Source organism: Oncorhynchus masou, chromosome 25 (assembly GCF_036934945.1).
Source record: "Oncorhynchus masou masou isolate Uvic2021 chromosome 25, UVic_Omas_1.1, whole genome shotgun sequence".
NCBI classification, from domain to species: Eukaryota; Metazoa; Chordata; class Actinopteri; order Salmoniformes; family Salmonidae; genus Oncorhynchus; species Oncorhynchus masou.
This window is the reverse complement of record NC_088236.1, coordinates 8,727,355-8,741,537: the sequence shown is the minus strand read 5'-3', so window position 1 is coordinate 8,741,537 and position 14,183 is coordinate 8,727,355. Positions and strand designations below refer to the sequence as shown.

Here is a 14,183-nt window from a genome sequence, read left to right as displayed (position 1 = left end):
ATCAAGGTCCCGTTTTAAAACATCCTCCTCCTCTCCTTCATGTTGGCAAACCTGCCAACCATTTTGTCTTTGTCGATGTCTATGTCCCGCTCAGTACAAAGAAGAGAGAGGTTGGTAAGTCTGGCCTCATTCATGCAAATAGCACCTGATGACCTTCAGGAGGCTGAAACGTCGCTGGTCATTTGGCTGATGGGAATGGTTTTGTAGATGCTGATGGGAATGGTTTTGTAGATGCTGATGGGAATGGTTTTGTAGATGCTGATGCGAATGGTTTTGTAGATGCTGATGGGAATAGTTGTATAGATGCTGATGGGAATGGTTTTGTAGATGCTGATGGGAATGGTTTTGTAGATGCTGATGGGAATGGTTTTGTAGATGCTGATGGGAATGGTTTTGTAGATGCTGATGGGAATGGTTTTGTAGATGCTGATGGGAATGGTTTTGTAGATGCTGATGGGAATGGTTTTGTAGATGCTGATGGGAATGGTTTTGTAGATGCTGATGGGAATGGTTTTGTAGATGCTGATGGGAATGGTTTTGTAGATGCTGATGGGAATGGTTTTGTAGATGCTGATGGGAATGGTTTTGTAGATGCTGATGGGAATGGTTGTATAGATGCTGATGGGAATGGTTTTGTATATGCTGATGGGAATGGTTGTATAGATGCTGATGGGAATGGTTTTGTAGATGCTGATGGGAATGGTTTTGTAGATGCTGATGGGAATGGTCAGATTTGGATATGCTTAGTGCAGTATATGTTGGATATGCTTAGTGCAGTATATGTTGCCGAGCATTGCAATTCTAAGTAGAAACGGCAGGTTCGTCGGTACGCAGCAGGTACGTCTGTTGTTCTAGCAAGAGAAAGAACAGCCTCCTATTGTACTAAGTACCCTGTCGGCCATCAGATTTCTCAGCGTGCCTGACCTCGTAGAGAGAAAACAGATACGATTACAACCCATGTCTGGTATGCTTCTGCTAATCTCAGGTCATCATTGTAAACGTGAACTTCTTGTGATTTAAATAAAGGTCAAATAAAAGTCTAACCATTGTTTGTTCCCCATCCGTCTCTCTCCACTGGTCATCCCCAGACATCGTAGCGACCCACTACCACCCGTGGGGTTTCCTTCCGTTGTCCCAGAGGCCCTGCCAGCCTCTATTCGAGGAGTTCCTTCTCCTCCTGCAGCCTCTATCCCTATTGCCCTTTGACCTTGACCTTCTCTTTGAGCCCCGATTGGTCCAGAAGGGCCAGGAACACCGTAGACGCAAGGAGCAGCTCTGCTCCGCCTCCACCGGCGAGGACCTGGACCAATCAGCACGCTCCACCTTCCAGCTCATGAGGGGGTGGAGCACAGAGTCACGGAGGGCGGAGTCTATGAGAGATAAAAGGGAAGGGGGCGGGGTGGGGAAGAGAGAGAGGCTGGGTCTGAGACGAGAGGGAACATGGCCTAGGATGGAAGGGGTTGGAGAGAGAGGGAATAGAGAAGGGATGATGCAGAGGACAGGGTCTAGGAGAGAAGGGGCGGGGATGGATCGTTCAGGAGCAGGACTTTTAGAAGCACAGCCAATGACGACGGAAGTAGGGACAGGGTTTGCCAATCTGTGGAGGGAGAGTGGGAGGGGGAGGGGCATAGTAAAGAGAGCAAAGGGGGTGGGAGGAGAGAGCCAGAGGGAAGGGGAAAGTGAGGGAGGGAAGGAGGAGAGGAGGAAGGAGAGAGAGAGGGATTGGGCGGAGGAGGGTCGTCAGCGGCAGGAGCGTGATCGCCAGGCGTGCTGGTGGTACCAGCTCATGCAGAGTTCCCAGGTCTACATCGACCAATCAGCTCAGGGGGGCTCAAAGTTTGTCAAGACTGAGAAGAGGAAGAAGTCTGCGGAGAGGCGGAGCCAGCTCCCGCCCCCCAGGGAGGGCGTGGTGGAAGGGGCGGAGTCTAGCCAGGATGAGGAGGGTCTCAGAGAGAGAGGGAGAAGCAGGAAGAGCAGCTCCAGCTCCAGTGGTGAGTGGACAGGGTCCAGGGGAAGAGGAAGACTCTCCTGGATGGGGAGTCCCCCAGAGTCGCTGCTCACCCAGGACAAGGAGAACGAGACGGAACTGGGGGCCCCAGTGACAGGAGCACCAGAGGCCTCAGTGGCCCAGCCAGCGACCCAGGCTGAGTGTCCCTCCCAGGGCATGCGTTGGGGTAGGCTGTTTGGGTCCAGCATAGGAGGTGGTGGCACCCCCTCCAGGCCAGAGCAGAGATCAGCCAAAAGTCAGAGCAGGTGAGGGACGTGAAGTGATGTAAAGTGGTACAGATGATACAGTAATAATTTACTCTTTATTTTAATGACCTTTTAAGCATTTGCTGAGTATTAACCAAGACAATAATTTAGTACATGTACTTCAAAGATTACAATAAATTATTTGACACACAAGTTTGCAAGGAGTTTTCCATATTGATTTGGCTGTGCTTTGTTTGTCCCTCCCAGGCTGCCGTCCGGCTGGCTGACAGGTCTGGACATGTCCGTGCTGGACCTCGTAGCTCAGACGGTGGGGGTGGGGACAGGTAAGAGGGTGGAGCCTTCAGCTCCTATGGCCCCTCCCACTCTGAACCAACCCTCTCTACCTCTTCAGACAGCACAGGAGAGCCACACCCAACAACCCTGGTAAGGTCATACATAATAAATGTTTTTATTCAACCAATATTTCAGCAGGATGCAAATAAAAAATACAGGATACAAGCAACGTATACAAAATACAATGACACATATTTTTTTCTCTCCCCCCCCCAGTGAAGTACGAGCCCTGTGCCACCACATAGCCACGGAGCCTGACCAGCTGAGTTTCCAGAAAGGGGACATACTGAGAGTCCTGAGCCGGGCCGACTCCGACTGGCTCCTCTGCTCCCTGGGGGCCCAGCGGGGCCTGGTGCCTTTCATCTATGTTACCCTGAGGGGCATGGAGGACAGCCAGGTGCCCCAATGGCCTCAGGGACCACACTGACCTGACAGACTCAACTAGGGTTCCAAAATTATGTTTTTTCAGAAATCACTGTTGGGAGATTCCTGGAATCAAGAGGAAATAAGGAGGAGATCTGTGATTCCTCCAACCGGGATTTCTGGTAAACCTAGGGGTTTTGGGAAAGTTAGTCTGAACCGAGGGGCCACATTAAGGAAGGGAGAGTGGGGAAAGGAGGAAAGGACTCAGAGGACCAAATATGGACATACAGTATGTATTCACTGGGTGGATACAAGACGATGGATACTCATGGAGGATGCTGATATGACTGATATGACTGGTTTAAAGTGTAATTATTGTACTGTGGGATGAAACACAGACAGATACAGACACACACACAAACACACAAACACACAAATAAACAGATGTAAACATGCATGTATGTACATATACAAATACCTATACACACAGGCGCGAACAAACAGACTTCTCTACGCATGCATCTACACTAAACTCATGCATGCATACATTCAGACTATACTCACACGCACGCACACACACAAACCAAAACAAACCAAAACAAACTGTATGGGAATACCAAACAGAGACACATGGCTAGCTACAGAGACTGCCTCAGCTCAGCCAATATATATATATACCACACCTAGCTGTGCTTTACTTTACCATGCCCCAGAACTATACTCTATCAATCACCTAGCTGTGCCACACTTTGAATGCAGATGCTAATGCTAAATGCTAGTGCAAATGCTAGTGCTAGTCCTTGTCCTAGTGCTAAATACAAGTGCTAGTGCTAAAGCTAGAGCTAATGCTAGTGCTAATGCTAATAGAAAACTTCAGGAGACTGGTTAAAGGACTTGTCATTAAATGTATCCACACTGACATCATGCTACTTGATTTACTTAATTAGCCCAGAGTACCCCTGCTTTGTAGTAGGATGCTAGTATGAAAAGTAGTGTTGTTACAAAACAGAAAAGAGAAAAAAAAAGACAATATTGTTTGTGTGATCTATCTCTGGGTGTGTCTTCTGACAGCTGTCGTCGTTTCTCTGTGTGGGCTAAATACAAATGGACAGACAGATAAACCGGTTTGAACTGGCTTCATTAATTCCTCGTCATCTGCAAATTCCTGATACTCATCATCTTGGTAACACCATGATTTTGGATGGACTTATAAACCTGACTGATTGGACAAAGCCAACAACATCCTCTGGTTCCTCCCTTCACTTCCTGTTTGTTTTGGTGGATGGGATGAACTGACCTATCACTGCAGGTGTTGGGAAGGAAAGGGGTGGAGCCGGGCCTAGTGCATGTAACCTAGCAACAAACTGACAATGTTTTTGTGTCTTTTCAACTCTTCTTCACCTCTGTTAGAACCCCAAAACCCTAGCTCCTCCCACCTGCTCCACCCCTCTCTCCTTTATCCAATAAAACTGCACAGCTTTCAGGAGGATACTGTACCTCCGGTACAGAGAAAACGAATTTCAAGAGGCTATGATAAGCTATGAGCTGTATGTGTCTATATATATATCCAGACTGTAAATGCATATACGACTTACTTATTTATTGATTAACGACTAATGACGATATCATTTATTATCGTTGAGGAAAACCATGTAGTAGAGGTGGATAAAGAAGGAAGGATGTCGAATGAAAGCAACACATGGCTTTGGAGGTCTGTTCAGGGGCTTTGGTGAATCTTTCTGAACGTGTTGGGGAGAAGGCTGTACAAACCAATGGAGAGGCTGTACAAACCAATGGAGAGCCAGCTCCACCCCAACCTCCCTATTCTAAAACGCTCTAAAAGTGGGCTTTTCTCAAATATAATAAAGTACACTGAATGTTTTCATTTCAAGCAAAAAATATACTTCAAATGATTCTGATTGGTTGTATGTAATTGAGAAAGAGAGTATTGTTTATTGCGTATGCCGTAAAGTGCTTGAGAAAGAACCACGGGAGAGCTGATATGCTGGACGTATTTAGCCATGACCATGCCTATGGTCCCTACATGATGTATTATATACGCCACGGTGCGTCCAACCAGCCACTTTCCCTGGGTTTCAGTCCTGAGAAGTCTCAGGTTATCTGGTGGGAAATAGTTTTGAGGATAGGAGGCGTTTTAGAAGAAACCCCAATGCATTTAGTGGATTCAGATGTTTCAAATGTTGCCTTAGGTTCAGATTGAGCTGTACTGGTAAACTAGGTTCAGATTGAGCTGTACTGGTAAACTGGGTTCAGATTGAGCTGTACTGGTAAACTAGGTTCAGATTGAGCTGTACTGGTAAACTGGGTTCAGATTGAGCTGTACTGGTAAACTAGGTTCAGATTTATCTGTACATGTAAACTAGGTTCAGATTTCGCTGTACATGTAAACTAGGTTCAGATTTAGCTGTACATGTAAACTAGGTTCAGATTGAGCTGTACTGGTAAACTAGGTTCAGATTGAGCTGTACTGGTAAACTAGGTTCAGATTTAGCTGTACATGTAAACTGGGTTCAGATTGAGCTGTACTGGTAAACTAGGTTCAGATTGAGCTGTACTGGTAAACTAGGTTCAGATTGAGCTGTACTGGTAAACTAGGTTCAGATTGAGCTGTACTGGTAAACTGGGTTCAGATTGAGCTGTACTGGTAAACTAGGTTCAGATTTATCTGTACATGTAAACTAGGTTCAGATTTCGCTGTACATGTAAACTAGGTTCAGATTTAGCTGTACATGTAAACTAGGTTCAGATTGAGCTGTACTGGTAAACTAGGTTCAGATTGAGCTGTACTGGTAAACTAGGTTCAGATTTAGCTGTACATGTAAACTGGGTTCAGATTGAGCTGTACTGGTAAACTAGGTTCAGATTGAGCTGTACTGGTAAACTAGGTTCAGATTGAGCTGTACTGGTAAACTAGGTTCAGATTGAGCTGTACTGGTAAACTGGGTTCAGATTGAGCTGTACTGGTAAACTGGGTTCAGATTGAGCTGTACATGTAAACTAGGTTCAGATTTAGCTGTACTGGTAAACTAGGTTCAGATTGAGCTGTACTGGTAAACTGGGTTCAGATTTAGCTGTACTGGTAAACTAGGTTCAGATTTAGCTGTACAGGTAAACTAGGTTCAGATTTAGCTGTACTGGTAAACTAGGTTCAGATTTATCTGTACATGTCAACTAGGTTCAGATTTAGCTGTACTGGTAAACTGGGTTCAGATTGAGCTGTACTGGTAAACTAGGTTCAGATTTAGCTGTACTGGTAAACTGGGTTCAGATTGAGCTGTACTGGTAAACTAGGTTCAGATTGAGCTGTACTGGTAAACTAGGTTCAGATTTAGCTGTACTGGTAAACTAGGTTCAGATTGAGCTGTACAGGTAAACTAGGTTCAGATTGAGCTGTACAGGTAAACTAGGTTCAGATTGAGCTGTACTGGTAAACTGGGTTCAGATTGAGCTGTACTGGTAAACTAGGTTCAGATTGAGCTGTACTGGTAAACTAGGTTCAGATTGAGCTGTACTGGTAAACTAGGTTCAGATTGAGCTGTACAGGTAAACTAGGTTCAGATTGAGCTGTACTGGTAAACTGGGTTCAGATTGAGCTGTACTGGTAAACTAGGTTCAGATTGAGCTGTACTGGTAAACTAGGTTCAGATTGAGCTGTACTGGTAAACTAGGTTCAGATTGAGCTGTACAGGTAAACTAGGTTCAGATTGAGCTGTACTGGTAAACTGGGTTCAGATTGAGCTGTACAGGTAAAATAGGTTCAGATTGAGCTGTACATGTCAACTAGGTTCAGATTTAGCTGTACAGGTAAACTAGGTTCAGATTGAGCTGTACTGGTAAACTAGGTTCAGATTGAGCTGTACTGGTAAACTAGGTTCAGATTGAGCTGTACTGGTAAACTAGGTTCAGATTGAGCTGTACTGGTAAACTAGGTTCAGATTGAGCTGTACAGGTAAACTAGGTTCAGATTGAGCTGTACTGGTAAACTGGGTTCAGATTGAGCTGTACAGGTAAAATAGGTTCAGATTGAGCTGTACATGTCAACTAGGTTCAGATTTAGCTGTACAGGTAAACTAGGTTCAGATTGAGCTGTACTGGTAAACTGGGTTCAGATTGAGCTGTACAGGTAAACTAGGTTCAGATTGAGCTGTACATGTCAACTAGGTTCAGATTTAGCTGTACAGGTAAACTAGGTTCAGATTTAGCTGTACAGGTAAACTAGGTTCAGATTTAGCTGTACAGGTAAACTAGGTTCAGATTTATCTGTACAGGTAAACTAGGTTCAGATTGAGCTGTACTGGTAAACTAGGTTCAGATTTATCTGTACATGTAAACTAGGTTCAGATTGAGCTGTACTGGTAAACTAGGTTCAGATTGAGCTGTACAGGTAAACTAGAGCAGGTAAAAAATGATTAAACCCTAATATGATGTCAAAACATTGTGGTTTAAGCCCTAGATTAGGGTTTGTAGAGCCTAAATAATTCACAAAGAAATTATGTAAAGTAACATAAAAATTATAGTTTAGAAAAACATAACATTGCCAGGACGAATCCACGAGGACAAGAGTTAGGTTCCATCAGATAAGAGTTAACCTAGCTTGTAGATAAAGGTGTATTATTACTCTTAAAAATGTATTTGTAAAAATGTATTTCGTTCTTTTATTTTGTTGTACAGTTATATTTTTTTTATATATATTTTTTCTTATTTTTATTTTATTTTACTTAAATGATTTAAATATTTTGTTTTCTCTAAATTAAATATATTCAAAATCTTCAATAATTAATTTGGAAAGATAGAGGTTGAAATATGGATGTTAAACAGCTGTACTTTAAGACATTATTGCGTTAATAACAAGCATTTTAAAATGTGAGTTAGTATCATGTTATGGGCAAAGGACATAACATATCATATTATGTTAAATTATGTTAAATACCTGCCCAAATTATTAGGACTATAACGATATATTTGTTCTTGTGTTTTGGCACATATCTATCTTCATAACTCGAGGAAAGATGTCAGTTGTGCAGAAAATTTGCAGGAAATGTGCAGGAAATGTGCAGAAAATTTGCAGGAAATGTGCAGGAAATGTGCAGAAAATTTGCAGGAAATGTGCAGAAAATTTGCAGGAAATGTGCAGAAAATGCAGGAAATGCAGATGAGGATGAGGGTTTTGTTAGTCTTCCAGATACAGTTTGCTCTTCATTGACATCCTCCTGCAGGGTCATACTACGGGACAGACAGTATTGTACTGTAGTAGAGGTCTTAGTGATGGATAGAGCAGGGAGAGAGAGAGAGAGAGAGAGAGAGAGAGAGAAAAGATACAGAGAAATTTGTGAAACGGTGCAGATGGATTTTCCCACTCCTTCATAATTAAAGTGTTTCATTTATTGTTATATTATTTAATCTTTATAATAGCTAGCGACCTCCTGTTGCCAAAATAAGGTACTGGTTCTGGTCTTGTCTCTCTACTTGGGAGCGATAGGCAGAATTAGAAAGAAGCTAATGTATTCTCTCTCTCTCTCTCCATCTCTCCTGCTCCTCTCGTCCATGTTCCGATAGAAGTAAACTGGTACTCATGCTGTATTCTGTATCACCGTGGCACCACTACTGTTCTCCGTGCCCATGTGACGTGTGTAACACGTCCCTGTCCATGCTATATCAACGTGCTATGGATGTTAATAACAAAGTGCTCATGTGATCATACTTCAAATGTCTCCCTTGTCTTTTGTTTCCGTCACAAAATTATCTTCATTCATACAAATGACTTGTGCCCCTCATACGTGTTTGCGTCTCTACATTGCCACTAGATGGGGCCATTGTTCCACATTCCTAATTTGGATACACCAGGTTCAAGGGCTTTTACTGACCTGTGGTTCTGGAAGTTCACATGCTGTCGGGCTGGAAACTTCTGTGGGACTTTTAGGTTTACATGACTGTTGATGGATTTGAAAGCTGCAACACAAGGAACTGGAAGGGAAGTGGTTGAAAACAGTATCCACGCTGTTTACTTGGTGCCACTTCTCTTCTTTAAACTCTCTTTGACTTGTGTCAAATGTATTACTCTTTCATTTAACCTTTATTTATCCAGGTAGTCACATTAACAACGTATTCATCCACAGTTTTTATGCAAGGAAAGTCATACCATTATCACGACATCTGTGATTGAAACAGGAAGTTTCGGTATAATTTTATAAATGTGCATTTGACCAAGTGTGAGATTTTAGTGTCAGTAAAATTAATTATGTGAGAAATGAGGGTGGAAACGCCTTGATGTGCAAATATTGATAGAATAACCATCATATCAAAACAAACTTGGAGTCACTCGATGCTATGGTGTGTGGTCCTCCCACTACGACTCAGGAAACCATGCAGTTTATTAGGCTACAGATCTGGTGTGTGGTCCTCCCACTACGACTCAGGAAACCATGCAGTTTATTAGGCTACAGATCTGGTGTGTGGTCCTCCCACTACGACTCAGGAAACCATGCAGTTTATTAGGCTACAGATCTGGTGTGTGGTCCTCCCACTATGACTCAGGAAACCATGCAGTTTATTAGGCTACAGATCTGGTGTGTGGTCCTCCCACTATGACGAAGGAACCCATGCACTTTATTAGGCTACAGATCTGGTGTGTGGTCCTCCCACTACGACTCAGGAAACCATGCAGTTTATTAGGCTACAGATCTGTTGTGTGGTCCTCAGGAAACCATACAGTTAATTAGGCTACAGATCTGGTGTGTGGTCCTCCCACTACGACTCAGGAAACCATGCAGTTTATTAGGCTACAGATCTGGTGTGTGGTCCTCCCACTACGACTCAGGAAACCATGCAGTTTATTAGGCATCAAATGAATTTGTTTTTGATGAACTTCACACGGAGGTGAAAGTGCACAGTATGATCTTGTGATCTTGATGCTCCTTTCCAATAAATGTCGAGGAACTTATTATGGTGACATGGTGATCGATGCTTGACTGCCGTTTGACAAATAAAAATCATATTTGTCCATAATAATCTCATAATGTAGGCTATACTGCTAGCTGTTGGCTAGAGTGCAACAAGTCCGTTGGATGGAAAGACATATCTGGTGGGAAAATGTGCATTTTTTTTGCATGTGGATTTTTGCATATTCACATGACAATCTGTCGCCAATTGGATGGACACCTAAATAGTGAGACAAAATCATATTTTCAAGAGAGACCTGGTCCAACCAAGACAGCAGCAAGGGGGAACAATGTTTTAGACAAATATCAGACATAGACACACCATTAAACAAATTATAGACATAGACACACATACAGTACAATTACATACAGAAACATACAAACATCATAGATCAAATCAATCATGCACCACCGCATTAAATCCCAATGACAATCACGTTACTCGGTAACATGTAAGTCAACCAACCTTTTCAACATATCGAAACAAACAAGATCCTGGAGTTTTCTAATTGGTCTGTAGAGCATTCCAGGACCGTGGAGCTGAGTAACTGAAACACTTCCTGAGACGTTCCCATTTTTCGGGAATTGTTAAAAGTACGTCCCGACCCGACCCGTATCGCTGTTTTTTTTGTTTTTTTTCTGACCCTATCACAGAAGAACAGAGTTAAAGCGGAGGTTTTCCCCGAGACTATATAGAGCCAATGAGGAGCAACCAACAGTGATGTGTCAGACGCTTTGGTCGGTAATACACCTAAGGGCTACTTGATACACATAATCAACTGAATTCAGTGTAATGCTCGAGGTCTGCTTGTAAATAACAGCACCGTAGTCCAAGACAGACACGAATGCAAGAATGTACACAAGTACACTTACTGTGAAGTTTCCTGGGGGAATAGAAATTGTAGTGTAACTGTTTATTCAGGAATAAATTGTGCTTGTGGGATGCTTAGACTATCTGTGTGTGTCAAATCAAATCAAACATGTGTACTTACGGCCGCTTCACAACTGGATGGCAGGGAGCTCGTCCCCAGTGATGTACTGAGAAATCCAGAGAAACTTACAACCACATATCTCAGTCAAATATACCGTACACTTTTAGAAAAAAAGATGCTATCTAGAACCTAAAAGGATTTCTCGGCTGTCCCCATCGGAGAACCCTTGTTGGTTCCAGGTAAAACCCTTTTTGGTTCAAAGTAGAACCGTTTTGGGTTCCCTGTAGAACCCTTTCCACAGAGGGTTCTACATGGAACCCAAAATGGTTTTACCTGGAACCAAAAAAGGGTTCTCCTATGGGGTTCTCCCATTTTAACACCACTTTAAAATCAATTAATAAAAAAATCTGAGAACAGTATTAATTTACACACACATGAAATTACTCATAAGCAATCATTTGTGGTGAAAAATTGGTGGATATAGCATTGTGGAAAAACTCTTCACTTATTTATTCAAGGAAGGAAGGCCTCATCTCTAGATCTCAAGCCTTTAGCCATATTATTGGTGTGGTTCACTGGTGTCTGAGAAATCCCCCGGACTTTTTGAGATCTGATCATATCTGCCCATCTGTGAAACCCACTTGAAATAACGACGGCCTGGATTGTGTCCAGAAATGTGTGTTGACAGTGATCTCACGCAACAGTGACAGTAGAGGTTGACACACGGGTGTGAAAATTCATTCCTGTCCAATCATGTTCATGTTTTTCCTCTACTGTCCTGATAGCCCAACAGTTCTCTAACTCTCGGGAACTCTCCTGTCTTGATCAAAATCACTCCCTTCCCACGCAAAAATATGAAATAACCTTCTTCATTAGATGCTCGTCTGTCCCCTGCTCTGCATGTGAGTAGCCCAATGACTGTATAGAGTAGCTATGTGGCTGCTGCTCAGCACTTATTAGTTGCCTGCCCTGCACCCAGCTGATAACAGCCACATTAGCTTGTTTCAGGAAACTAGGCTATTTTTATCAAAATGCATTTTTGGGGGGCAGAAATGCCTTCTGGAACATGTGAACTTTTATGTGCCTAAATAACAAGCTTATAGGCCATCTGTAAATATGAATACAAGTGTTAAATTACGAGCCTAGTTGGTTTAGCCAGGGGAAAAGACAGGAAACTTCCCGCTAGCCATGATTGGCTGAGATCATGAGTGGGTTGGACATGCCGAGAGATGAGTTCCCATTGGTCTGCCATGTAGCAGGCTTCTGTTTATTTGAGCTGGTCAGTATGTGTAGTAGGTAATGCTGTCTAACGCAGCTGTAAAATATATATTATAAAAACACCAATATAAAAATATAATATAATATATATATTGCGTAGTAGAACTGCATAAGTGTTGCTCTCCACTTTCTGGAGGACCGAGTTTTGAAATCAGTGGAATTAGAGTATGATAGGGAAGGAGATGGAGAAAACACCTGTTTACGGATTACATCTTCAAACTAAGGGCAACCATGGCATCCGTGACAGAGAGGGAGAAGCGTCCTTCCATGTATATGGGTAAGATAGTGTAGCTTGCTACATTTTCAGATATAACACATTTCTAATTTTGTCGTGTTGGATCTGTGTAGTAATATTATTTCATATCTCAGAGCCATTTGCTTTGCCAGTTATAGTCTAACATTGGCTAGCTAACATTGAACCTGGTTGGTTAGCTAACTGCAGATTCGTGCAGGATAGTAATGTCATTGATTGAGATTATGGTTAATTGTTTAGGTAGCTAACTACATGTCTTAACAAAAGACTCCAATATGCAAGTATCCATTTCAATAATGTTCATGATGTCACTGCGACAGCTGTTGATCGATGTAGCTGGTAAAATTGAGCGCAGAATAACGGAGGGATTTACGAACGCTCAACAACCCGTTGAATATGGCCGGTGTCACTAAACGCTGGCAAAAAAAGCGTGAATAAGTCGTTCCCAGTAGCAGAGTTGCAGTCACTAACGCTTTCAAATTTTTCACACAAAAGTTATTTTAAGGGATTGCCTAGCCTAGTTCTGCTAGGAGCCTTTATTGGGGGGTCTTGCTAATTGCCTATAATTTCCACCTATTGTCTATTCCATTTGCACAACAGCATGTGAAATGTATTGTCAATCAGTGTTGCTACCTAAGGGGACAGTTTGATTTCACAGAAGTGTGATTGACTTGGAGTTACATTGTGTTGTTTAAGTGTTCCCTTTATTTTTTTTGAGCAGTGTATAACTTGTAGAAGACATTTTGGCTTGTTGCATTTTGTAAGACATTTTGGATTGTTGCATTTTCTAAAAAAAATTATAATAAAAAATTTAAACTTTCATAGGCACATACAGGATTGGTGCTATTTTTTTTAACCTTTATTTAACTCGTCAAGTCAGATAAGAACAAATTCTTATTTTCAATGACGGCCTAGGAACAGTGGATTAACTGCCTGTTCAGGGGTAGAACGACAGATTTGTACCTTGTCAGCTCTGGGATTTGAACTTGCAGTTACTAGTCCAAAGCTCTAACCAGTAGGCTACCCTGCCACCCCTGGTGAAATGTGTTGTTTTACAGGCTCAGCCATAGTACTACGATAGCAGTACAGCACCCCTGGAGCAAATTATGCTTAAGTGCCTTGTTCAAGGGCACACCAACAGATGTTTCTCCTTGTCAGCTCGGGTTTTCTAACAAGCAACCTTTCGATTACTGGCCCAATGCTCTAACCGCAACGTTATGCCAAAGAATGGCATTCCAAGAGGTGTTGAGTGTTCCTGAGGGGTTTAGTCTCAGTCCTGACCAGTGGCGATTTTAGCATGTAAATCTTGGTGGGGCAAACTCAAAAATTGTCAGTTCTCAGTTAGGAGTTTCCAGTTGTTTTGAACGCGGCAGAAGTCTGGGGTTTCTCAGTCAGGAGTTTCCAGTTGTTTTGAACGTGGAAGAAGTCTGAGGTTTCTCAGTCAGGAGTTTCCAGTTGTTTTGAACGCGGCAGAAGTCTGAGGTTTCTCAGTCAAGAGTTTCCAGTTGTTTTGAATTCGGCTGAAGTCTGAGGTTTCTCAGTCAGGAGTTTCCAGTTGTTTTGAACGCGGCAGAAGTCTGAGGTTTCTCAGTCAGGAGTTTCCAGTTGTTTTGAACGCGGCAGAAGTCTGAGGTTTCTCAGTCAGGAGTTTCCAGTTGTTTTGAACGCGGCAGAAGTCTGAGGTTTCTCAGTCAGGAGTTTCCAGTTGTTTTGAACGCGGCAGAAGTCTGGGGTTTCTCAGTCAGGAGTTTCCAGTTGTTTTGAATTCGGCAGAAGTCTGAGGTTTCTCAGTCAGGAGTTTCCAGTTGTTTTGAACGCGGCAGAAGTCTGAGGTTTCTCAGTCAGGAGTTT

The 14,183-nt window shown here is 42.7% G+C and overlaps 1 protein-coding gene and 1 long non-coding RNA gene across 2 annotated transcripts in view; both read left to right on the top strand.

The window, feature by feature from the left end:
• The window catches only part of LOC135513738 (AP-4 complex accessory subunit RUSC2-like), a 61,238-nt gene extending 56,576 nt beyond the window's left edge, over positions 1-4,662 (top strand). Inside the window, 3 exon segments of the mRNA XM_064936629.1 lie at positions 1,089-2,253; positions 2,461-2,637; positions 2,764-4,662. Of these exon segments, the coding sequence (XP_064792701.1) occupies positions 1,089-2,253; positions 2,461-2,637; positions 2,764-2,974 (1,553 nt within the window). The 3' untranslated portion in view covers positions 2,975-4,662.
• A 2,349-nt stretch (positions 4,663-7,011) lies between these two features.
• Positions 7,012-8,631, top strand: LOC135513485 (uncharacterized). Its single transcript, XR_010451545.1, has 2 exons — positions 7,012-7,063; positions 7,267-8,631. It is a non-coding gene; the product is annotated as an uncharacterized LOC135513485 (long non-coding RNA).
• Positions 8,632-14,183: the final 5,552 nt, after the last annotated feature.